At 50.5% G+C, this 25,386-nt stretch overlaps 1 protein-coding gene, 1 long non-coding RNA gene and 2 other non-coding genes across 11 annotated transcripts in view; 1 reads left to right on the top strand and 3 right to left on the bottom strand.

The window, feature by feature from the left end:
• CD46 (CD46 molecule) overlaps window positions 1-2,086 on the top strand; it is a 51,006-nt gene extending 48,920 nt beyond the window's left edge. For all 5 annotated transcript variants that reach the window (XM_019030064.3, XM_055370538.2, XM_019030029.4 and 2 more), the window contains one exon: window positions 1,068-2,086. In XM_019030064.3, coding sequence (XP_018885609.3) covers window positions 1,068-1,159 — 92 coding nt within the window. In that variant the 3' untranslated portion in view covers window positions 1,160-2,086. The remainder of the gene's footprint in view (window positions 1-1,067) is intronic.
• On the bottom strand, window positions 795-24,530 carry LOC109027392 (uncharacterized). Of its 4 annotated transcripts, none has more exons than XR_010134834.1 (5): window positions 23,134-24,530; window positions 18,476-21,833; window positions 16,781-16,956; window positions 15,502-15,653; window positions 795-5,370 (listed from the first exon to the last, which is right to left on the bottom strand). It is a non-coding gene; the product is annotated as an uncharacterized lncRNA (long non-coding RNA). The 4 variants fall into 4 exon arrangements; XR_010134832.1 differs by having other exon boundaries at window positions 18,476-18,660; window positions 21,721-24,516; XR_010134833.1 differs by having other exon boundaries at window positions 18,476-24,511.
• MIR29C (microRNA mir-29c) lies at window positions 1,117-1,228 on the bottom strand. Its single transcript, NR_106297.1, has one exon. It is a non-coding gene; the product is annotated as a microRNA mir-29c (primary transcript).
• Window positions 1,715-1,795, bottom strand: MIR29B-2 (microRNA mir-29b-2). The gene has a single exon (NR_106236.1). It is a non-coding gene; the product is annotated as a microRNA mir-29b-2 (primary transcript).
• Window positions 24,531-25,386: the final 856 nt, after the last annotated feature.

The following is a 25,386-nucleotide window of genomic DNA, read 5'->3' as shown; positions in this document are numbered from 1 at the left end:
AATCTCTGAATAGCTTTACAAAACTGGCTCACTGGGCCAGGCGAGGTGGCTCACGCCTGTAATCCCAGCACTTTGGGAGGCTGAGGTGGGTGGATCACGGGGTCAGCAGTTCGAGACAAGCCTGGCCAACATGGTGAAACCCCATCCCTACTAAAAAATACAAAAATTAGCTGGGCGTGGAGGCGCCACGCCTGTAATCCCAGCTACTCGGAAGGCTGAGGCAGAATTGCTTGAACCCGGGAGGCGGAGGTTGCCGTGAGCGGGGACAGTGCCATTGCACTCCAGCCTGGGTGACAGGGTGAGACTCTGTCTAAAACAAACAAAAACGAAAAAAAACTGGCTCATCTTGTTTTCAAGTGTTGACATAAACTAATAGTCAAAAGCACCACTCAATCTTTTATAATGCAAGTGAAATCAGTGCTGTGCCCCTTCAAGGAACCACGTGACAGTATGTTTAGTTGAGCACCAGTTCCTTGCAGGAACAGTTGCTGGCAGAAGGGCTGTGTCTACAGCCCATGTGGAACTAAGGAGTTTTCCCATTCAGTAGGGAGCATCCCTCAGCCTTGATCTTCAACATTTCTTCTCTTCCCTAATCTTTTCTCTCATTTTATTTCTTGGCTCATAGAATTTCACTCTTCTCTTAATGGGCTTCATTTTTAATGTCTGGCTGGCTGTAACCTACTTCAAATTCTTTATGAAGTAGGCGAGATCTGCACAGCCAATTAATTTTTCAGGACCCACTTCTTATCGTCACAGAATTATGAGTGGGAAATAATAGATGAAAAACACAGACATGATAAACTGAACATAGTATTTATTAAGGTCAGGATGCATGAATAGACTCTTCTCAACAGAAAGATAATTCAACAGCAATCAATTTACAGAATTTAGAACAGCACTACATTTCAGCAAAATGCAACTAGAGAACATCAGATATAGTAATTTGTTTTTAAAAATCCATTAAACTATCTCTTACCTCTGCAATAATGTATCATACATGCAGTTAAAGAAGTTAGTAGGGAAAAGCATGATCTTCCTTCCCCATTCTCTGCCCATCCATCTTCCAGGAAACCACAGGCTGCTGCTGCCCAGAGTTGGCATGAGGCTTCGAGGCTGCTGCTTTTCCCCCTACATCATAACCGATTTCAAATGGTGCTAGACAAAAACAGACTCTGAACACCAGGAGAAATCGGTCAGCCTGTGTAAGAGATGGGCCAGTGGTGCTCCCAGGGTCTGCACCTCGACAGTCCAGGTGGCAAGTCTGATTTCGGGTGCCCCGCAATCAACGCCGAATACTCCAGGTCGTCCTCTAAGAGCAGACTGATGGTGTCGATGTGGACAAAATGGTCCTCCAGGTGTACTGCCCTCTCCCCTGCCCCATGACAATCGATACCCAATACATTGTTATCCAACAGAATATGACAATCGCCACACTCAAAGGCCCTACGAACACATTCATGCTGGTGATGGCTGCTAGGAGTCAACAGAAATAGCATCACAACCTCTGCCCCTGCTCAAGCCACTGTGTTTATTTTAAACACAACCCGCTTCTCTACTGTCACCTCTCCCAAAACCCAACAAACTCAAGAGTGTATTTTGCTCTTCAAGTTCTTCCCTGGACTTCTCGAACAGACTCAAGTGGTAAGAGGACAGGAGCCAGTCCCATGAGCAGCAGTTCCTCTGCAGTCCACCCTTGGCTGTGCTGCAATTCTTACTCCTAAAACACTGATTTCAAATGGTGCTAGATACAAAGATGGAAAAATCTAAGCCACCATGTGAAACCAGCTTCCAGAAGAAGAGGATCTCAATGAAGAAAGAAGGGAGATTCAATCGGAAGACCCAGCCTCTGCCCTGAGGAGAAATATCTTCTTGTAGTTCTACTTGTGATATGACACAGTGCTCCATGGGAAAGGCACAGAGGAGGTTACACAGGGCTGCGCAAAGCAACATGAAAGGCACAGCTGATGCTTCAAATAGATGAGAGCAATACAAAACTCATTAATTCTAGGTTAATTCTATTTAACTTCACACCAGTCACTACAAATTATTATATATGATGAAATAAAAGCTAAAATTATTACTAAAATACATTAATATTTACATTTGTACTGCCCTGCATTTGTATAGTATTTCACAGTATACAAAGTGTTTCCAGATATATTCTCTTACTTCATCAGGACACAAGCACCCTATCTGCCTGTGGAATGAAGCTCCAGCTGCTACACAAAGGTGAGTCTCACCTAGGCCAGGACAACTCTTCTATGTGTCTTAACTTGAGAAAAGCATGCATTCCTCCTTCCCACCCCATATGTAAGTATCAGAACATTCAAATATGACCCCATGAATCTGCAATCTTATTTAACCCCTGATGTGACTTCAAAAACTGGTACCCTATAATTGTATTAAGCAGATAATCCTCTAACATAAGAATTGAGTTTTATTTTCAAAATCTGCTTGAAAATAAGATTTGCACACTGTATTCCAAATTAGATTTCCCATCTCCTTACTGCATCATCTTTTGTGGTTGTTTGAAGCTAAGAAAATATGTGTATTTCCTCTGATACCATAACCAAGAGAAAAGAGACAGAGTAGAAACTGTATATTTTAGCTTCCTTTCAGGCCTCTAGATACAGCCTTATAATTTTTATGGTTCCTGGCACTAACAGTATGTGTTGCTAGAAGGAGAAGAAATAGAATTTGAACATCAAAAGTTGTGGTGTTTAATTCTCACAACAGTCGTATGGGGCAGGTATTATTCCAATTTTTGTGAAGAAATTCATCCTTAATGAGGCTAAATAACTTGTCTGCAGTCACACAACCAATAAATGCAGATCCCAGGTCTAACTCCAAAGACTGTGTTTCTGCCCTTGTACCCACTGCAGCCTGCTCCATAACTTGACTATCATCTCATTTTGTTCTTCAACTTCATTAAGAACAAAACAGGGTGGGTGGGGCAGGAAATTCCTAGGCGATATTTCTGCACTGAATGGGATCATACTGACTACATAACACATTATACTTAGGGGGAGACAGGAGCATCATCTGGGTTCTGCGAAGGCCGGGTGGTCTGGGGCAGCTTGCTTTGTTCTCCTGCTCCTCTAGCGCCTTTGCCGTCTTTCCCCAGCATGTGGCTGTGGGAAAGACACTGAAGATGAACCTGCAACAAGCGATTCTGACACCAGCGCTAGGCTCTACAGCCCACGGGGGACTTGCTAGCCTCAGTCACAGGTGGGAGAGCTGGGGCAGATCTGCACACAAGGGCTCTCAGTGATGACACCTGTAGCCAACACCTGGGGCTTGTTAACCAGGTAACAGCCAGGGTTGTAAGGTCAGGAGTGAGTGTTTAAGGACAGTTACTACTGGGAGTCCAAATCCTGTCAAATGAGGGGATTTGATGAGATTCTCACTTTTCTGCTTTTCATTTTAGCCACTCGTCCTTATCAACTTTTAGTTACCAGTACCCCCTCCCTATGAGCTATCACACAGGTGTCCCGTGGTGATCAGAAAGCACCTTCCTCCATGGCAAGGTCCTGCTTAAGCTGTTGTCTCTTCTGGAATACTCTCCTTCACCCTCCCTTAGCTACCACCCCTCAGCTCCGCCCCCACCCACCACCACTCCAGGGAACCTGTCATCCTCCCCACAGCTCAGGAAAGCCTCCCTGAGTCCAGCCCTTGCTAGAAGGTTAAGTGGTCCTCGCCAGCCTCAAGTTCTTTCCTTCAAAAACCACTTATCTCACTTGGTCATCAGTGTGATTATTTAATGTCTCTCCTGCTACCCGTAAGGGACCATTCGGAGTACAGCAGAGGGGCTGTGCATAGCAGGACGCCACTGCCACTGAGGGAGTTAACAGAAGCCACAGTCTGGGTCCCCACTCCTGGATTCTAAAATTTAACTCTTAACTCTCTGGAATAAGAGATAAGAAGCCATTAACAATGCATCACTTTAATTAAACACTCTAAAAGAAGTGGAGAAAAAAATCATGTTAGTATTGAAATCCTTTGCCTTTCCAATTCCACTGGACAAAAGGGGTCCTTCAGGTCTCAGCCCTCCCAACAGAACCAGTTTTCTCCTCTCACAATCAGCTGAGCAATGACTCTTCGCTGAAACAAGCTGGTGGCTGTTCCCTACTAGGAAGCAGCCAGTTAGTTTGGTAAGGGCTGGAAGGGGCTTGCTTTCCCTGGCACCATGCCTGAAGGCCACCTAGACCTGTAAGAAGGCAGCCCATGAAAATCCCAGCCTGCTGAGAGCTCTGCCATCCAAGGAGGGTGATGGGTTTTACCCACCTCAGCCTAATGACTCCAAACAAACTGGCTGAAGGTGAAAGGGTTGGCAGGGCTGTCTGGGGAGGAAAACCACCCATCCAGAAGGGTGGGCATGTCAGTCTTACGAGTGCTGCCACGCAGGGAAAAGGTGTGGGAGCTATACTCCAGCCTGGTCCACTTCTGTCCCCACATTCTACCTGGAGGCTTCTCGACCTCACACCAGGGCATTAATCTGCTTGGGCACACAGTGAATCAGAACACAATGGTTTTAATACCTGCTTGGCCCCAACTTTGAGAACAGGGACCTGCCACTTGCCCTGAATGGGCCTCAGTGTCTTCATGTGTAAAGAGAGGAGGCTGAGGTAGGCTGCTCACAGCACGTTCAAATGCTCGGAGGGCTTGGGCAGGAAACCTGAGACAGAGAAGCAGCAACAGCATGCAGCAGAAATACAGTGAACTGGGGAGGCCATATTTTGTCTAAATGCATGCAAAATCAGATACATTAAAATAACCCTAGCCAGGTGTGGTGGCACGCACCTGTAGTCCCAGCTACTCAGGAGGCTGAGGCATGAGAACTGCTTGAGCCTGGGAGGCAGAGGTTGCAGCAAGCTGATATCGTGCCACTGCACTCCAGCCTGGGCTACAGAGCGAAACCCTGTCTCAAACAAAAACAAAAACCCGTGCAGGCCAAACACATCTGAGGGTTAAATACCATCTATAGGCTGTCGGTTAAAAATAGTTTGGAGACTGCAAAGACAGCTTCTACTTCATTCTATAAATGATGCTTTGTCTTTAAAGCCTAGCATGGTACCTAAAAAATAACATGGGAGGAAAATGGGAAGGTGAGGGAATCCTTCTTTCTGAAATCCATAAGCAAACCCACTGAACAAACAGACACTGGTCCCCAGTTACCTAACCCTGCTTGCTTGTGCTGCGCTACCACAGTGTGTGCAAATCCAGAACGTGGGAAGGTTCTGCCAAGGCAGTGCTGGGTGCTGAGTCACAGCTACTTACGTGACTGATGTGTGTTCCAGCCAGATGGGGGGAGCCGGAAGCCAAGCCCAGATGGCCATCTTCTTTCCTCTGGGAATGCTGATTTCAGGGCTCCTGGCAGCAAGGAAGAGCTCATCTTGGTGAGAGAGGGGCCTGGGGAAGGCTCTTTTGTAAAAGGGGAATGTCTTGCCCTCAAGAGACAGTCCCAGGCCATTGCATGTATAAACTGAAAGGGCAGCCCAGCTTCCTGTCATTCTAGGCAGCAGCCTGGGCATTCTGTCTTTAGCTGTCAGGGTGGGGGCTGTGAATCAGAGAGAAGGGTGATAAAAAGAAGGGTATACACATGAGGGGCCAAGGGTGGAGCAGAGGGAGCATGGAGTTACCGGCTGGCCCAAAGTCCCCAGAAACCTCCATCAGGCTCTTCCTTTCTGGCAGGGTGGCCTTCAAAGGAGGACTCAGAACTCAGGGACCACTGCATTTCCCAGGCCCTGAGCCCCAGTGTGGGAATCACATCCTCCAAACCCACAGTGCCCCTCAAATTCCTATTCAGGTAACAAGGCAAGAAGTAACAGCCTTCCGGCCGGGCGCGGTGGCTCACGCCTGTAATCCCAGCACTTTGGGAGGCCGAGGCGGGCGGATCACGAGGTCAGGAGATCGAGACCATCCTGGCTAACACGGTGAAACCCCGTCTCTACTAAAAATACAAAAAATTAGCCGGGCGTGGTAGTGGGTGCCTGTAGTCCCAGCTACTCGGGAGGCTGAGGCAGGAGAATGGCGTGAACCCGGGAGGTGGAGCTTGCAGTGAGCCGAGATCGCGCCACTGCACTCCAGCCTGGGCGACAAAGCAAGACTCCGTCTCAAAAAAAAAAAAAAAAAAAAGAAGTAACAGCCTTCCAAGCCTACGTGGACCCAGCATCGGTTTTTCTGGTTTCCCCTGGGTCAGAGGTATGGAGGTCTATGTTCCTACGCAGCTGCACTCCTAAAAGTTCAGTTTTCCATCCCTCCCTTAACACTACTGACATAAACCCCAGACTCAGTCCAGGCACGGGGGCCCTGGGTCGGGACTGCTGGCTGGATGGGAGGATGCACCAAGTTTACCCTGCCCCTGGGATGAGCTGGGGGGACAGCAGGAGACAGTGGAGGGCAAAGGGAAGGAGGAGGAGTGGAATGAAGACTGGAGCTCGCGTGTCTCCATGTTCCCCCAGTAGAAGGACTCAGCTCTGGCACAGAAGGATGGGCATGGCCCCGAACTGCTTTCAAGAAAGCTAGTGCTTTCCACAAGAGGAAAAATGAGCATACCAATGGTCTATTACACAAACACAACGCCCACCACAGAGTTCATGGGTCCAAACCAATGCAGATCCAAAGGCAAACCACCAATGCTGCTCCCTGGTCATTCCTAAATCATCTGCTTGACTCAGTGAAGATGGAGTCAAAAGTGAAACCACAGTCTCAGGTGAAACCTAACTCTGGAGGTAGGGAGGGAGACGCCCCAAAGCCCAGCTTCCCCACCTCCCCTAGGCAGAGCTGGTGACCTCCTCCTTCAGCCACCGAGAAGTAACTAACAGATGCAGTATCCTACCAGGCATCACGCTCACAAGACGGCATGGCTGCTCTCGCTGGGAGAAGCACGTTCCTGTTCCCAAGAGCTCCTCCAGAGACATGCCCCAGCCTCTTGCAGCACAGCCTCTGCTCCTCCCTGGAGGGAGAGCACAGCATCTCAAAGGAGAGAGCATTTCAACAAGTCAAACACTCTCCCCAGAGCAAAGCACAGCCCAAGGGGTGCACCAGGAAGCCCAGGGTGCTTCCTGAACTAATCTCTGAGCGGCAGTTCTCCCCAGTACCTGGGCACACACCTGGTCCACACACATGGACTGGGCACACCCTGTGGCGTGATGTGGTTCCACTTCCCTAATAGAATGGAGGGAGGCTGGGCCAGACAGAGGGTAGATTTGAATCCAAAGCCAACTGCGAGCCCACTTTCTCTCCTTCCTCTTTGGCTGGCCCAGCTGGTAGCTGCACCTATGGTGCTATTCCAGCCTCATTCTGCTATCAGGACCTCTGTCTGCCAGGCTCAAGAACAGTGAGTAGCAGGAGGAGAAAGGAGGGAGGAGAGAGGAGGAAGGAGGGTAAGAGGGAGGGAGGGACTCGGGAGAAGAGGTGGAGGAGGAAGTTTCACAGTCTAGTGCATTCCCATCAGATCAGAGGGAGGGGAACATGTGCAACTTCCTTTTTCAAGCGTTTCTCTGCCCCCCCTTTTGTTTCGGTTCCTTCCCCTCTGGCCTGGGGATGGCGCGGCTAGTGGGCTATGCAGGGGCAGGCGCCCAGGTACCCAGCCAACTGGGCTCTCGCCCGGCTCCATCTCAGGCCTGGCACACTCCCTCAGGCCGTTACCCGGCATGCCCTTCTCCTTGTCAGGGAGGCCGCGCCCTCTTGTTTTCAAAGTTTTATAACAGTATTGTTTGTTGTCCAGCAGATTAAATTCTTTGGAGGCTGGGGAGTGGGGGGAGGGTGAGTGAGAGAGAGGAGGGAAAAGAGAGGAGACAAAATACAAATAACTTCTATTAGGCCCAAAATATTAAATGAGTTCGCTTAACACAAAGTTCACCTGTCTTGAGAGAGGCTAGTGGCCAGGAGCCTGCGTTCCCTTCTCTGTGCCTGACCTCTCTGACCCCCTTCTCACCTAGCAAGGGATGTACGGTCTCAAACTTCCAATACCACTCCTCGGGTCAAGCTGAAAAGCAGTACCAGCTAATAAGGCTGGAAGATGCATGTGTGAGCACCACCCTCCAGGCAGGACACATGACATAGCGTTGGGCAGGTCCCTGCAAGAACACCCTTGACTCTCGTCTCAGGTGTCTGGCCGAAACAGTCCAGGGCTATTGAGGGGGAAGGGCATCTGTAGGCAGCTGCTGGAGCCCTTGTCTCAGAGATGGCTCATCCCTGCCGTGAACCAGTGGTTTGTTTACACGTGAAATCAAAGTCACATATTCATTGATGCCAATGACACTGGAAGAACTGTACCCCAAGGAAATAACACAACTGCATAAATAAATATTCACACAGACCTAAGGAATAAGAGTGGGAAATAGGAACGAAAAGAGACAAAAAGTCATTATAAAATAAGCATGATCTTACGGACAGGGCCCATTTCAGCATCCTCAGCCTTTCAGGCCTGTTGATGCTAAATCTGTAGGTGGTGATGACACACAAAAAATATGATTTTCCATATTTAATACAACTCTCATTTAGCCATTAACTGATTTATTTCAGACTGTGGGTTACCGCTAAATAGTATGCCTATTTGAACACATCCCTTTGCCTTTAGTATAGCAGGCAATGTCTGTGGCTCCCAGAGTTGTGGGCCTGCCCTGGGATGTTCCTCTCCCACCTCCTACCTTCTTCCCAGCAAACCATGTCTGGCCTTGCGTCCTCTACACGGCCCTCCTCCCTCCCCACCATAGGATTAGAGCAGCTCAGCACTCTTTCCTGGAAAAGATGAGGGACAACATGCCTTTCTCTTTTTTTATATGCAAATAACACCAGTTCCTATAAGATCAGTGCCAGAAGTTCTCTCTGCAAAGGGAAACAAGGTCAAAGTTCCAGGTTCGATGACCACATTGGTGTACCCTGCCCATGCATCCCCTCAATTGCATCCAGCTTGGGCCTGTCTTGAAGGTAGATGGGAAAGATGGAGAGAAATGCCTGCTCTAGATCCTGGCACCCAAACCTCATGCTGTTCCAGGGACTGTCTCAAAGTGCCACAGACTTGGGACTGGGAGGATCCTGTGGAGGACACCGAGTCTCCTACCTCAAATAAAGAGGCTTCATCTTTCCTCAGGAACCCTCAGCAGAGGTGATGCACAGTTCTCCCAGAAGTCTAGCCCAAATCACTCTCCTTGCTGCAAGTTCTGCCCCCTCTCTTTTCCATCCTTCAAGTGGACAGAATGAACTGGATCCAACATGACAAATCTTCACACATGAAGCTACAGAAGGCTTTATCCACTAAAACAATTCCGCTGTGGATTCCCCATCACAGGGTTTCTGTATGAGCCAAGGATGCATTCAGGAAATACCAAGGGACAGACATTTAGAGACACATATGCATGCTGCCCCTGTCCAACCTCAACTGTCCTAAAGGAATACCCCCAGAAAAAGCCTAAACCATCATGGCTAAATCCGCTGTAAATAAAGATAAACCATTATTTCCTCCTTCATACAAGTTCTGGGTCTATTTAAACAAAGGTCACTCAAGAGGGCTAACTGGCCAAGAAGTCCTGCTGTCCAATACTCTGCCTTACCAGCCCTTATAAAGAGTGGGGGATTATGCTCTGCCTTTAAGGAAAACTGACACCCACGAGTTCTCTTACCCACCTTTCTCTCTGTGGGTAAGCCCTACTTTTTCAAGTCAATCATGAAGCAGACACTCAGAACTAAAGCCAGTGTTTCTAGTCCCTTACTTTACATTGTACATTAGCCAAGGCTTCCAGCAGGCGCTGTACATTAGCCAGCAAACAGGTAGCATACACACAACATGCATGCTGGGCAAGGCTCAGGGCATCTCTTACAAATGTGTTGGAAAAATTTCAAAGACCCTACAGTGGGCCTCATCTCTAAGTGAGCTGCACTCAGCAGAAGCATGCCTGTGTGCACAGGCGTGAGGTGCCATACAGATGTGTCACAGTGGTTTGATGCATCACATATTCCAGAAGCTTCCAAATGCAGGAAACCTCTCCAAGAACACATGGTGAGTGGCTGGCTTCCCAGCCAAGAAGTGCAAGCCAGTTCTCACAAGAGCTCCAAGAAGTCTGAAGAATCAGAGAGTTGGAGAACCTGGACATGCTGAGGTTTCGTTTCCCATTCAACACATAGAAAAGGCATCTCTAGGCCCCCTAAGGCCTTCAGAAATTAAGGAAACTGCCAAAGACTCCACTCCCCTACTCCTGTCCCTGCCCCACTAGTCAGAACCCAGAGAAATAACAGCTGAAGTCAGAGGACCTAGATGGGAGATCCATGAGAAGCGGCTACAAGCAGTTAGATCTTGGCAGGATGGACTCTCAGGTTCAGTTTTACCAACGACAAGGATAAGACCACCTACCCTCTCAGGGTTGTGTGAGGACCAAATGAGCCAGCAAGTATGAAAAGAACTATGTGAGCTGATACGATGGTTATTACTCCATTCCTCTCCTGCCTGAGTCCTAGCCCAGATCGCTGTTTGCTATTCCATACTGGCAGTGGGGTGGCACTCAGCTATTATTAATCCCAGGTAAACATCCCACAAAGCGGCAAGCAGATAGTGTCTTGGAGAAATGTAGCTATTTTAAAACTCTACATTCTGCTTAGCAGATTGCACAATGTGCCCCCTCAGCCCCAGGGGCTCCTACCCACACAGCCTGCAGAAGTGGTGTACGTCTGGGACTAACGCTGCCATGGAGAAGCTAGGCCAGAGTCCCAGCCACTCCTAGCCCCCATCTGGCTGGGCCTGGGACCTTCGGCTTTCCTGCATGTGTTTTATTTTGCTATCTTTTTAAGAGTGACTCAAGACTAAAAAGCCAAAATGGAACCAGTGGCTCTGAGATATTTTTGTTTATTTTTTAATTTTTTCATTGTTATTTTTTAAAATTTAATTTAATTTTTTAGTCGAGGGCCTCAAAAAACACATGAAAAGAGAAGGCTAAATATAAAGGAAAACTTCCTGACAGCAAGGGGCACAGACCCTCCCTCAAACCACAGCTGCATTCTCTCTCCAGGGTTTAGGGCCAGACAGGACGGAGCATCTTTCCTAGAGCAGGGTCCCTTGGGTCAGCCCCTTGCAGGACAGCAGGCACCCCCAGCAGCTCCCACATAAACCCATCTCCAACAAGCCTCCCGGGGGAAGCGCGTAGCCATGTCCCCTACCACCCGGTGGATCCTCATCAACACCTTCACGAAACCTCCAGCCCTCTGCTTCCACTTCTGGGAGGTCTTTAAAAACTACCTCCTCCCACCCACCCACCCTAATTCCAACAGTACCACTTCAGCTGCTCTGAGACAGGTCATCAAGATCCCTCCCCTTCTCTTGTGGAAACCTGGGCCTAGTTTTCCTCATCTTGAATTATTGGCTAAGGAACATCTCCATGAACATTCAGGGAGGCCCCAGTATACAGCTGGAACCTCCAAAGAGATTCTGGTTCCATCCCCTCATTTCATAGATAATGAAACGAAAGGAGGAAAGTGAGTGAGTTTTTACAAACAAGAGCTAGGACCAGAATCGGGGTCGGCTGACTCCTCAACACAGAGCAACACAAACCCCACTTTCCTGACCCTCCTCCTTCCTGAGCACCCCCAACTACACTACCTCATCCCTGTGCAACTTCAGACCCCTGGCAGCAGATGGCAGTGTGTGCAGTCTGGCGGGTCAGCTGTCCATGATCAGCCAAGGAGCGAACAATCACATGGCCTGACTCCGCAGGTCCGCTGCCTCTTCCACCAAGTAAACAAGTCCCGAGCCCTGGAGCTACATGCGCTGAACACATGACACATGCCTGCCCTTTCCCCAGCACCACCAACCTGCCTCTACCTCTCAAGACACAGCTCAACCAAGCATCTGGCACAGGTCACTTCTCTATGCCTGGTGCCCATTCCTTCCCTATCGTGAGACGACTAGCTCCGGGAACGGCTCGTTCTGGCAGGACAGGCTGAGTTCAGAACCAGCCTCCTGCAGGAACATTTGACCAATGGCTCGGCAAAGACCTAACCTGCACGTTTCCCTGTGCTGCATGGACAAGTGTGGGGCACAGTGACCAGGCTGAGGAAAGAAATCAGCTGGTGCCTGGGAGGGTGTGAGGCAGAAGGCCAACAGCAACCATGGCAGACAGGAGAGAACCAGTCTGCTGGAGACCAAAGGCTTGACATCTACTCCACCTTGATCCCTGACTCACGACAAGTTCCTGTAAGCCATGGGGACCTGGGATGGATTTCCCAAGTTATTAGGAAAAAAGAGGGGGTTAGTTTGTGTCAGTCCTAACTCCCTGAAGGAAAGCTCAATTGATGTGGCTTCAGATGGCTGAGGTCCTAAGTCTCTAGATCCCTCTGACCATCATCTGAATTATCCTCCTTATGTGTGTGGGGGGTCCCCCTTTTCATCCCCACACAATCTCCATATATGTCTATCCTGTACATTTTTAAATTCTTTTTAAAAATCATTATTAGCGGTGTCTCTCCACACTAGAATGTATGCCCCATGAAAGTGGAAAGTTGGCTTTGTCGAGTTCTGTATCTCTAGCGCCTGGCACGGTCCCTGGCACATAGCAGAGGCTCCGTACACAGCAGCAGACGCCATGTACTGGCCTTACTCAGCTCTGCCTGTCCATGGCTACCAAAGGGCATTTGGGTCTGCCCTGCCTCCCCCTAAAGGAATGCGGCACAACCGTCCCCAGTGACTGGAAAGTTCCTTCGGGTGTCTGCCTTTTCACTCTGGTTCACCTCAGTCCTCTGAGAATCTTAGTTCACAAAAATGTCTGACTTCAGCCCAAAAGAGTAAAGATAACGTAGAGGCTTTGGAATAAGAAGTGCATGCATTTAAATCTCAACAACCTCACTTACCAAATGCACAACCTTGGGTTAAGTCACTTAATCTGTTTCTTTAACTATAAAAAGGAAGTGATCCCTACGTCATATGGTTGTTCTGAGGATGAAATCAGATAAGGAGAGGAGAGCCCTTAAAAAAGGTCAGTTTCCCTTGGACCAACAACTCTGATGCCCATCTCATACCTTCATGCCTCATTATAGACCCTGATCGGGGCACCATCCTACCTTCAGTACCAGGCACTCAGACACAAATCCTTCATAGGAGATGCACACATCCATCCTAGGCCATGACAGGCAGCCCTGGCTGAGCACTGGACTTGTCCTCCCACACCCTCCTGGACTTGCTCCTGTGATCTAACCACACATACCACCACCCCACGTGGCTCTATCTGCCCCCATGTCCCCAGTCCATCCCTGCAGGCTTGACACTATGGTACCAGGCTCCGCACAGGCCATGGGGCCCTGGAGGTGTTCTCTGGCTTTATCAGCCCATGAGCAGCTCTTGTGGAAGGAGCCAGCAAGAAAGCAAACTCAGTCCATGCTTTCCTCACAGTCACTCCAAGTCTCAGAAAAGCAAAGCAAAATGAGGGCCTCCCACAGACAGCCGGCTGGTGGGAAAGGGTGGTATCTCTTACATATCTCAGAGGGAGGTAACACGCCCAAAAAAAGTGACCAGCACAAGGTACAGATCCTCTCTAAAGCTGTGGCTGCAGCCTTAGGGACACTCGAGCCAGGGGACAGAGCCAAGATATGCATTAAACAATTCACAGAGCTGACCGGACCAGGATTCAATGGAATAGAGAAGGTACTGACCAATCAGGGCCCCTGGCAGGGCCTCTCCCCCACAACTCCCAGCCAAGCCACACCACCTCAGCTCCAGAGCCACCAACTCTGTTAACCTCTGCTGGATCCCGGATGGAGAGGCCCCATGCTGCCTCCTGACTCCCAGACCTCAGAAATTCAAAGGTCAAGAAAAAAGTGCCAGATATGCTGGCCCCTCTCTCAGGAGATACCAACTGTTCTGCTATCCTCATTGGGAAGACACAATGCCCCATGTCATGTGTGTAGAACCCAGGCTGGTGAGCAAGGAGGAAGAGAACCAGATGAGGGACAAAAATAGGAAAATCAGCAGGGAAGCACCAATCCCAATTCTGGAAACACCAGAGGCCAGAGAGATAACTGCATGACCACGAGCAAAACCAACCTCCCCTTTACTTCCCACCCTGGTTTTTCCAATCTAACCAAGGACAGGGCTATTCGTGGGAGTGGGGATCACGAAGAGCTATGCCCAGGGACACACTGCACATATGAGGGCTGAGACTCCCAAGCACAGCCAGCAGCTACGTCTGGCTCCAGCCCTACAGCCAGGGGCTGGCCAGACTCTAGCCAACACTTCTTGAGGGACTTGGCTCACTCCTTTTGTCTCCCCAGCTGCACCCAAGTCGATATCTCTCCACTCCAACACCCCCTGCCATCCCTCACTGCAGTACTGCTGGAGGGCTGAGACCTGTCAGGGTCCTTGAAGGAAGAGACACCAGATTCTTCCAAACAGCCCTGGATTCCTCAGGCTGTTCACAGCCAACCTAGAGACTCATCTCAAATGGATAGAGGAGAAGAAGAAATAACAGGAAGCAGAATTGGCCAATCTTCCCTGGATAGCAACGGGAGCAGCATGGGGAAGAGGAACCCCCCACCCACACCGAAACATGAGCAGAGAGAGGCGACCACTGTGTGGCCAGAGGTAGGATCCCATAGGTACCTCCGAAAATTACCCAGCATAATTCCTTTTATCTTTAGAGCCCAGACCAATCTGCTGTTGGCTAATTCCAACTGGCTTTACTGGCCAAGAATGCTGTAGTCATCTACTCGATAGGAGAGAGACTTCCTAGTGATGTGCGGGCACCGAGAGTCTGCTTTGTGAATCGTATCAATGATGCCACTGACCTCCCTGATTCTGCAGGCCGTCATCATTTTTCATTTTTAATCACCATTGCTATTACTGTGATTGGCAGCAAGTGAGGCAGAAAAAAAGCATTTCTTTGTCAACTTCCTAGAGATGCTTTGCAATGGCTTACTGGACCAGGGATTTTGTTTTTTAAGGCAAAGGTAATGAAGGCCTAGAGGAAGAAAGTGGCTCATTCAAAGAAACCCCAAAATTAGGGAGAGTCCCAAAGTTCACTGCTCAGCCCAGTCCAAACTCCAGACCACCAACCTAGACTAAGCCCCCTCAAGGCAAAATGTATCTAGAGTTAAGACAGGCCATCCACTGAGACTACACAGGGGAGAGAATCCCCAGGCACCAGGAAGGCTCCCAGGATTACCGAGGGGTTAAACCCAGAACCTCTTGCTGGATGCTGGAGCCAAAGAGAGTTTCTATTACTGTGGGAGGCCCAAATGCTCTGCCAACTGCCACACCCAGCAACACTACCCAGCTATCTCCCACACGTCCGCACAGCCCGACCACTTCAGCTGCCCATCCTGCCCCCAACCCTGTGCTGGTTACTAACCCCATTCACAGAAAAGCCAGAAGGAGAAGAATGCAAAAAAGAGAACAATCGTTTGGGAGATTCTGAATGGAGACGTCTGAGGATTCCCCGGCGGAATAAGGAAAATGGTGTTCATGGGAAGGAAGGAGGATGGGGGAAGGCTGGAGGGAGCAGCCCACACTGGACTTACCTGGGAGGCAGAGAGCGGTTAAATCCTATTTCCTAGCTGCATCCAGTTTCCAGTAAGCAGCCTGGTGATGATTCACTGACAAGACTGGGGTCATGTCGCATCAGTCAGCACTTGTGGTCACAAAACCACAAAAATTGGTGGCTCAACAGCACCTATGAAAGAGGGGAATATCCAACCCACCCTGCCCTGAACCAGCCAACACAACATGCTCACCCACCACCAAAACCCCTCCAGAGGACAGCTGAGCCCTCTCTGCCCAACTGGAGCCAGATCTCCAGAAACCCCAAATGGGTAAGGATGAAGAGTAGACACAGACCCGGGATGCCAGTCACTGTGTTTGCCCTCATATATCCTAAAGAAAATCAAACGGAGGAGGAAGTGGTGGAGGAAGGCAGGGAATGCAAGAGGTTCGAAAGAAGGAAGAGAGAGGTCAAAAGACATCCTTAGGCAAAGCATGGCAAACAGGAAACCAGGAAGAGAAAGCGGAGGCAGGGCTCAACTGTACCCTCAGCCATGTCACATGCCCCTAGCTTCTCTCCCTCTAAGCTCAATATCCATCGGAGAGCTAACAGCCCTTCCTGGCCCTCATCCCACATCAGCACCTTCATCTAGCACGACCTTTCAATCTATCAGCATCTGCAATACAGGAGGAAAGTAAGCAGCCCCGAACCAGACAGACACACACACACACACACACACACACCTTCCCAGAATAAAAGGCCCTTGGAGATGGCTCACGCTCTCTAGGTTCTGGTTCTCTGATAGAAGTGCTCCACTCCCACAGGGGAGGGCAGACACGTCTGATAAGAATTGCTTAGCACAATGCTATATATAGTCTAGGTTCCTACCAGCCTGGAGATGTGGAGCTAGAACTTGGCAGAGAACCATGCTAGGTGCTGGCAAGGACCATCCTCCCGCTGCCAGCCAATGGGGAGCCTCACTTCCCGGCTGGGGGCCGTGAGGGCACACAGGGTCCTTCCAGGCAGCCCATTAACACTCCACACTGAGGGACACAGGCTGTTGGCTCCGTTTTAGGGAAAATCAACTTCTCCCAAATGTGAGGGGGATGTGTGGGGGCTGAACAGCAAATTCTAGCTTCTCTGCAGCTATCCAGTAGCATGAGAAAATCAATCTAGTCCTCTCTTCTGGAGGACTAAGGGTGGGGTGTGTGGGAGAAGAATGGAGAAGGCATAGCAGGTGGCTGGGCTCAATAAACATCTATCCATTTCTGATGTTCGAAGAAATAAAGGAATGTAAAAGAATGCAGATGAATACTTACTGCAGAGAGCGGGGCTGCCAGGCATCTCCTTTTTTTGTTCCAAATACATGCAAGTGAGCCACTCTATCCGGCAGTATGACGGCTGTCTCCGGCACACTGGCACCATCCTCAGCTGAGCCTGAGTCGCCAAGAGGTTGTCACCCACTCACAGAGCAAGCTGCACTCTCCTGAGTCCTCTGTGAGGAAGAAGAGAAAGGAAGATAGGTGGGCTCAGCTCACAGAGCCAACCAAGCAATGAATCGAGCAGATCCCAACCAGGGGCCCATCTGGGGTTAGTATGTGGCTCTGGGATGATGACCCTTAGCTGCTGCCCGCCATCCAATGAAAGACGCAAGACAACGTTGGGCAAAATGACATGGGACTGATGTCCTGGAGAAAGGCCAGTAACAGAGGGTACAGGGTCTGATGAAGGAGGGTCTGTTTACTACCTCTTTCAGAAAATGAACCTGAGAGACCACAGAGCTGCCTGAAGCCCGAAATCCAGGCTCTTATCATATACACAGCTTGGGACAAAGAAAATGACACACGAAAGATTCCAACGTCCATATACATACAATCTTTTTAGGTCAAGCTGCTCTCTACTCGGGTGCAAAACATGACATGAAGCGGCTGTGCTGCCTTTGCACTCTGAGTGGGGACGGCTGGCTCCCATCCCCTGCCCTGCTTAACTCTTCTCATGTGACCTCGGTCACATCTCCCTGCCCTGCTCTGGCTCCCAAGGCCCAGGAGCCACTCCTACCAGAGATCCCAAATGAGTCACCCTGGGAGGTCCTTGGAGAGAAGAGGAGGTGCTCAGTGACAAATGTCACTGCTAGCATCATCCGCGGGAAAGCATGAGACTGAAAAATAGTACCCAGTAAAAGGAGGGAGGGGGCTCCGGCCAAGTTGTCCCTCATCCTCATAAGCAATTGTTTGTCCCTCTGCCCCACGCTCCAGCAGAGGGGGTAGAGAAGAGAAAGGGGAGGACGGTTTGTCCGCATTCAGTGGCGGTGGAGGTGCATCTTCTCTCTCGGTCACAAGAAGGTGGGGTGGGGCGGGGTGGGGCGGGGCGGGACGGGACGGGACGGGGCGGGGCGGGGAGGGGCGGGGCGGGGCGGGGCGGGGGGATCACGCGCCTATAGCGCAAGGCTGCGGTATCGAGAAAAGCCTAGAACCCACAGCCGCCATGATGACGCAAACAAAATTAAAAGGGTCAAGAACTCAAGGCCCACTGTTTCACCTAAGAAGAAAATGAAGAAGATGAAGGGGAGAAAAGAAGCTCTGATTTGGGTCAATATGGAAAGGGGAGGCTGACGCAGGCTGCCCAAGAGCCAGCCTTTAGCTTAGTGACGGTGATGCGGATCCGCCATCTTGAAGCGCTGCCCGGCAGAGGACTCTCAAGACGCCACAGCCCCACCACGGCCACTTCTCCCAGGGTACAGGTGCGCCCGCATTCACTGAGGTCGGCCTGGCCCACCCCTACCCCAAGAAGCGAATCGCCCTTCAAGGCAATGACCAGCAAGACTATCACAAAGAGAACCACGGTGAAAAATCCCAAAGGGCTTTCTGGGCCCTGGGAAGATGTCTGTCATCTGGGACTAGTGGGAAGAACTCAAAAAGTGACCCTATTTGCCAAGCTCATCTAATAACACATACAGCTGTTATTTTCTTTTCAGACTCTAAAATGCAAGGGTTCCCAGAGCCCTGCTGAGTTACCTGGTGTCGCTCCCATCCTGATGCCCGGGCGGTGGCCGCCTTCTCTGTCCAGCCCTCCCTGAAAATGACCCCAGGCTAAGGATCAGCTCAGAGCCCCAAGCTGTTTTTGTAGCTTTCATGTTGACAGAACATCCTGGCCACTCTGCTGAGAGCTCCATCTCCCGGCTCCCGATACACTGAGTCATCTTCCAAAGAGGAAAAAAAACAACAAAGCAGCCGTCACCAGGGTCCCCATTGCCGTCGACTGACGACTCACTGGCTGTCGTCACTCTCTGCTTCGCGGCCCCCGAATTGGTAACGAGGGGCTTCAGGGTGCCCAGCTCCCCTCCCATGGGACTCAGCAGTGTCAGGGAAGCAGGCAGCCACTGCTGAGATTCAGAAAGAAGGGAAACTAACCTGGCATCAAAAGGCTCCCAGGAAAGCTCACTGACCCTCCCTCTGCCGTCACCAGCCCCCACCACTCCATGCCACGGCATGTTCCTGATGCAGAAGTAAAGGGGTATTTATGCCAGGTGGGGGACAGTACCACCTTGCAGGCTTGAAGGGCGTAACGCCTAGGTTACCTCCTCTGCGCCCCTGCTGTGATACCACTTAGGGCACAGGAGCTCCTGTCTCCCCCATTTCTTCTCTAGCCCCGTGCTATGCTCCCATTTTAAGTCCCTGATAAACCACTGGGTAGGGATGGGAACCTATTTGCTGCCAATATATTAGGCATTTCTGTATAACAGTTGTAGTAGCTCCATCTCACTGAACGAGGACATGAAAACTTAAATCATATGACTTGTCTAAAGTCACTCAGCTAAGAAGAAGGATCACAATGAAAACCTAGGTCTGTTCAAGTCCAGTGTCTCTGCTCTCTGCTCTCTAATTCTGGAGCTTATTCTGGCTTTGAAGATGCTATATCCCACTCCACCTCTTCCTCCTCTTGTACGAGGAAGGCAACCAGGATAACTGAGTCAGTTAATCCATCAATTTCAGCTACAAGAAAAAAGCCATCATCTTGAGTGAACCTGACCACAAAGGAAGAGGAGAAAGTTAATGACAGTGTCAAGGAACAGCTGAGGGACCCAGACCATGGACACAAGATTGACCACCCAAACTCCCTCAGAGCATTAGGGACTTACAAAATTCCTTAAATAGACAAATTTTGGGGATCTACTTCATAACAGCCATCTTGTAAACACCAGTAATTCAGAGAGGAAAAATGTAAAGGCTTTGGAAGACCAGGGCTCTAGTCATGACCAGGCCACTTACTAGACATGGGATGCTCCCCACAGGGCTGTGGAAAGGAATAAATGAAGTAACTGCAGGGAAAGTGTCTAACATGGTATCTGTCAAACAGAAGGCACCAAATAGGTATTTGTTTTCCTTCTCCTTTCTCTAGCCTCCCTCCTGGAGCTCCCAATCCGATAGGTGACATAAGACTTACACGTAATCATAACACAACAAAAGTACCATAAAAAGGGACAGACTGTATGGAAGTTTGGCTGAAAGGGCAGGGGTGGTTATGAGAACTGCTTCTTGCAAAGGAAATCAGGAGAGGTCCACGGAGAAAGTGAGACTGCCACAGGTGGATGCAGAGGAGAAGAGGCATGGAAAACATCACTGGTGAAAACAGATAGGAAAAGGAAGTTGCCTGGTTTTGTTGGAACCTGTGGTCCACCAAAAGAAACTGAGAGAGGTAAGACTGTACAGGAAACCTAAGGCCAGTTACGGCCAGCACTGAGCATCACGCTAAAGGGAAGGAATTTTACTCTGGGAATTATGAGAAACCATTTTAAGTTTCTGAGCAAGAAAGACAAGATGGCCGCTGCACGCAGAAGGGCCTGGAGAGAGGGGGAACGGGCAGCGGGGAGCCTCACAAGAGGACTACAGCTGGAACCATGGCACTGGCAGGGGGCATGGAGGAGAAAGAGAAGAAAAACAGTAAGCAGGCAGGACCATCCGAACAGATCCTCAAAGCTGCCATGGACCTCACTTCCCTGTCCCCACAGGGAGGCTGCTGGAGACAGAGCCTATTTGGGGAACACAAACCACGGGTCTGACACGTCTGAGATGAGCTGCCGAGCCTCTGCCTCCACTCTCATTCAGACACTCAGCTTTTCCGAACTACTCCAAGCATCAGGCTGATGAGGACATGGGAAACCCACGCTCTGGCAAAGCCGGGCCCAGGTGTTGAACCCCTACCCAGACGCCTTCCACCTGAATCCCCACCCAGGACTGTGTCCAAGGGTGGGACTAGGCGGCTCTGCCCCTGGAGCCACCTTCATTGCGGCAGCCACCACTGTGCCCGCCTCTGCTGTGCTTTTGCCCCCCCTTCCCCTCCTCCGTCATAGCCCCCGCCCCCCGCCCACTCTGCGGAACTGGCACAGCAGGACAGAAAAACCAACGCCACCATGTCGGAGACCAGCAGAAATGGCTCCAAAATGGCAGCTCATCAGAGGAGTCCAGACATAAACCCACCCAGGGAAAAGAAGGGAAGCCAGTGACAAGGGGAGTAAACTGTCAAAACTACCTCCCAACCAAGCCCCCCATAATCATCACATCTTTTCCTTCAGAAACATCCTCTCAAAAATCAGATGGGACATGAGTGAAAGAAGGGTGCCACCCCCTCCACCAGAGAGGCCCTAAGGGCCATAGGTGGTATGGGGCACTCAGAAGGATGTTCTGTAGCCTCTTCCCCAAGATGAGGCTAGAAAACCACCACTTTTGTCCTCAAGCTTGGCCCCTGCCAGTAACTAGACAAGAGTTAGCCCTCCCAGGGATTGCAGTCCTTCACTGCTCCCCAGTCAGACCCTCCCCAGCTCTATGGGCCCTGGGGAGCAAGAAGGTAGGGTTGCAAGGAAGGGCCGAGAAGGCGCGTGCCATGCCCTCAGTTATGTAATAAGAAGGGCGGTGCTCGTCCTAGGCCAGAGACCCAGGGCGCACTGCGCTTCCAGATGCGCAGTCACGGGTGGGGGCCACTGCGCATGGCGCAGGGCTTGGTAAACCCCCTCCCCACAAACGTGAGACCTGCGACAAAGACAGGTTAGAGAGCCGGGACCCTGATTTTTCGAGGCCTCCCTCCCCCAACCAAAGGCGAACAGCCTGCTGCCCTAGTTTTATTCTGATTCTCCTCATTCCCCAGACTGACAAACCTTTCTAACCCGGGGCCTCCAAACCTCCCGTCTCCCACTGACTTTTCTGGAAATCCCACCAGATACGGAGTTTCGAGCAATTTCCTGGGGTCAGTCCCCCATCCTCACCTTTCCAAGCACCACGTAGTAGTAGCTTCCAGAAGGTAGATCTTTCCCATACTGGGCTCAGCTCACAACTGGCTCTTGAGGGCCTCTGGACAGCCCCGGACGTCAATGCAAATCTGTTGTCCCCAGGGAGTAGCCCGGAGTCAGCAGGAAGCCCAGGGTGGTGGCAGTATCAGCAGCAGCAGCTCTGCCCTACCTTGCCCATGCGTTTCCAGGGGAGCCAAGAATTATTTTGCCGCAACACTGAGGTGTGGCTGATTGGAAAATTCCCTTTTCCAACACCAAACTACAGAATAAATATTTTCTTCCAATTTGGTCAACCCTCTGCATACCCATCTCCCTAGCATTCTTCCCTCTAAATAAAAAGTTTTGGGAGCCCTGAGCTCTTCCTCCTTATAGTGCGTGAAATTTTAAAAGGCATAGGAAGAGGCTTCAACTGGGCAGTCAAAAGCAGGCATAGACACAGGAGCCTACGCACACCCCTAAAGAGATTTTAGAAAGCTGCTGGGCTTCTCCCCGCTCCCCTTTAAGCAAGTGAAATGCAAATTCAGATTTGATACCCTGCCCTGAGCCAATCAAAAAAAGCTTTTCACCTGCCATTGGCCCACCCACCAATCAGAGGAAGTGTCTGGAGGGAGAGCCCTCCCCTGGCCAATGGAAGGCCAGCTCAGTCACTTAGTTAATGATGCAGCAGTACAGGGAAGGCCATCACATGTGAACTGGAAGGGAGCCAACATGGAGACACAGAGAGCGCAAGGTAAACAACTTTCCAACGCCAAAAGGATGACATTTAATCTCTAAATGCTAGCTTCCCTTCTTAGCTCATCCTTAACCCCTCTCAGCTGGCCACAGAGACCCCAGGAGCCTCACTACCTGTCCCCATAGAGCTCCTAAGCAGATGCAACAGTGACTGCGTCACCATTCCCCACTTTTCCCAACTACGCAGTGACAAACCTACCAGCTTTACCCCACTTCTCCCAGCCCACACCCCACCCTGGCCACTCGGCTCCCCACCAGCCTCAGAATCCCAGGGCCAGACCTTTCAATAAGGCAACCCCTGGGAAAAAACTGTCCCTCTGTCTTCCTTTCGGCACTTCTCACTCCCTTACCTTCCACATAAGACCTGCACGGACAGACAGATGGACGCTGACACCCAAACAACTTGGAGAACCAGTCTGTCTGTCCACTAGAAGGAAATAGGGTAAAAGCTGGGAGGTCAGGTGGGAAGCAGGGGATGGTTCACTCCTCTCTCCTCTACCCTGGTCAGGCTTGAGCAGCTGACACTAGGGAAAAGAAATTAAAGTGGGAAAAAACCCTCCCTCAGAGAAATAAATAGCAAAAATCGAGAAAGAAGGTGAGAAAGACAGAGCACCCACATACACAGAGACAGCGCCCCTGATCCCAGCAAATACATACGTGGGGGAAGAAGGGGGTTACGCCATCAAGTCCTGAAGCCCGTCGGACCACCCATCGCCGCCTGCGCAGACCCAAATCTTGGTCCCGCCGTAAGGTGCCGCAGTCCCGAATGTTCCAGAATTTGGTCCCATCAAACCCTCCACCGTCGCCCCACAACCTCTTGCTCCCACCCCTGCCCCCCACCACCACCCCACCTCCTCCCCGCGGGAACCGCCCGTGCCACCTTGCGTGTCATCTCCTAGCCTAGGCTACCCAGAGGCCTCTGGCCCTGACAGATCTCTGAACGCTCAGCAAGTGAGCTGGCAGAACCTGGTGCCCGGTGTTGCTATGACTTGTTTCTTGATTTCTCTCTCTCTCTCTGCTGCAGCACGGCTGTTGCTAGCAGACCTATCGACGGAGCTTGCTTGCTCGCTCGCTCTCTCACTCTCACTCTCTCTCTCTCTCTCTCTCAGCTCTGTGACGCAGATCTAAATTCTCCAGTCTGCTCCTTGTGTTGCAAGAGCAGAACTGCAGCTTTTCCCCTGGAGAGCCGGAGGGCAGTGCCAAGGCTGGTCAAACAAGGCAAAAAAAGTTGGGCCTACACTTTGCTTCCTTGGCCACACTTTTCAGCTCACACCCTCCCACCTCACCCCTCCTGCACCTCACTGCTCTGGGGCATAGAGGTCCCTGTCCTTTCAGGCTCACTCCTTCCCTGAGGCCTTCCCAGGCATAAGAGTAGCTTAACTCTTTGAGTGGCAGCCCCCAGTGCCCAGACAGGGCTGCCCTGTACTAAATGTTGCAACATCTTTTCTTGAGCCATATGGGCTTCTCCAGCCCTGAGAAAAAATGTTCCTCACCCTGACCACTGTCCCATTAACTCTTTGTGCCACAGACAAGTCCAGGATTACAGTCATAGCTGATTTCTGTTGTTTTTTTGCCTTTTTGGCCACAAACCAGGACCTTTTTCTCCCTGGAATTTCTTAAGGACAAAAAGCGTAATTAAAACATTGCCTGCCTACCCCACAAATGAGATCCTTCTATCAGGGCAGGAATTTGAAAAACCAAATTGAACTGCAGCCTGAAGAATCCGGAGTAAAACCAGTCTGGATATCCATCCTTCCTGGGCTCAAAATTTTAGGGGCTAGGTAGATATGTTCAATTACTTTTCAAGTAATTGACCACACAGTCTCAGAGATTTGGGTTGCTGAGTCATTTGTTCCCAAGAAGATCTGACAACATGAAAAACAGCAAAACAGAGCAACAACCAAGCCTGGACCTGAAGTGGCCAATGACTGGGTTCTCCTCTCCAGCATGGGCAGTCAAGCAAGATGAGCATCCACTAGCCAACCCCCAACCCCTCCACAATGTTCATGCATGGATGTCCACACTCCTGGAAACTCTTCCAGGAAGGGGCGGTCCATCAATGATCTAGAGATGGAGTGGGGTTGTTTTTGGATACTCACAGGTCTCCACTACAGCAAGCAAAGAGCCCCCAACATTTTCCTGCCCCTCCCCCCAGACGCAAAAATGCTTCCAAGAACAACTGAGATACTAAATCACTAGACCCTACATACTCAGATAGACCAAGGGAGTGTTGGGTTCCCACACTGCTACATCCAAAGAATGCAGAAAGGTTCCTGACAACCAGTTGTACCATATGAGCCTAGACTTGACCAGAAGTGAGTGAGATATTCAGGTCCTGGGTCAGGTAACTTATGAAGTCTATGACATCAAGAACCTTGCAACTTCCAGGAAGATGAATGAGAATGCGAGGCCAGGCAGCTACCTTATCCCATATCTGCTTCCCAGGCAGCCTTCTTCAAGCAACTACTCTGGGCCAAAGTTTCATCCGGCGGAAAGAAGGACCACTTGGAAGACAAGCATGGCACTACACAGTTTTAAAAGAAGACCAGAGTATCTGTGCCAGGCTCCCAGCAGGGGGGAAAGTGCTTCAAATTCACACCTTCTGGGCTCCAAGGTTGAGCATGCCAATAAAGAAGTTACCTACTGGTCTGATGACCAAAGGAATGTGGCCTTGATGGCACTAAAGCAAGTCCCCCAGAAAGGTCCTCTGGTTACTTAAATCCCATTTGCCGTAGTTTCCTTCTCCATGGAAGAAAAACATGCCTAAGTTCATGTCAGGACATTCCTGATTTATCCAAGAGCCCAGGATCAAATAAACAAAGGGCTCTGAGCTCTGCCAGGGAGCCTCCTCCTTCAGGAGGCAGAACTAGAGGGAAGTAGGCTTGGTACAGAGCTGGCCCATCACCCCAT

This window comes from Gorilla gorilla, chromosome 1 (genome assembly GCF_029281585.2).
Source record: "Gorilla gorilla gorilla isolate KB3781 chromosome 1, NHGRI_mGorGor1-v2.1_pri, whole genome shotgun sequence".
NCBI lineage: Eukaryota > Metazoa > Chordata > Mammalia > Primates > Hominidae > Gorilla > Gorilla gorilla.
The sequence above is the reverse complement of the archived record's forward strand: the minus strand, read 5'-3'. Positions and strand labels throughout refer to the sequence as shown.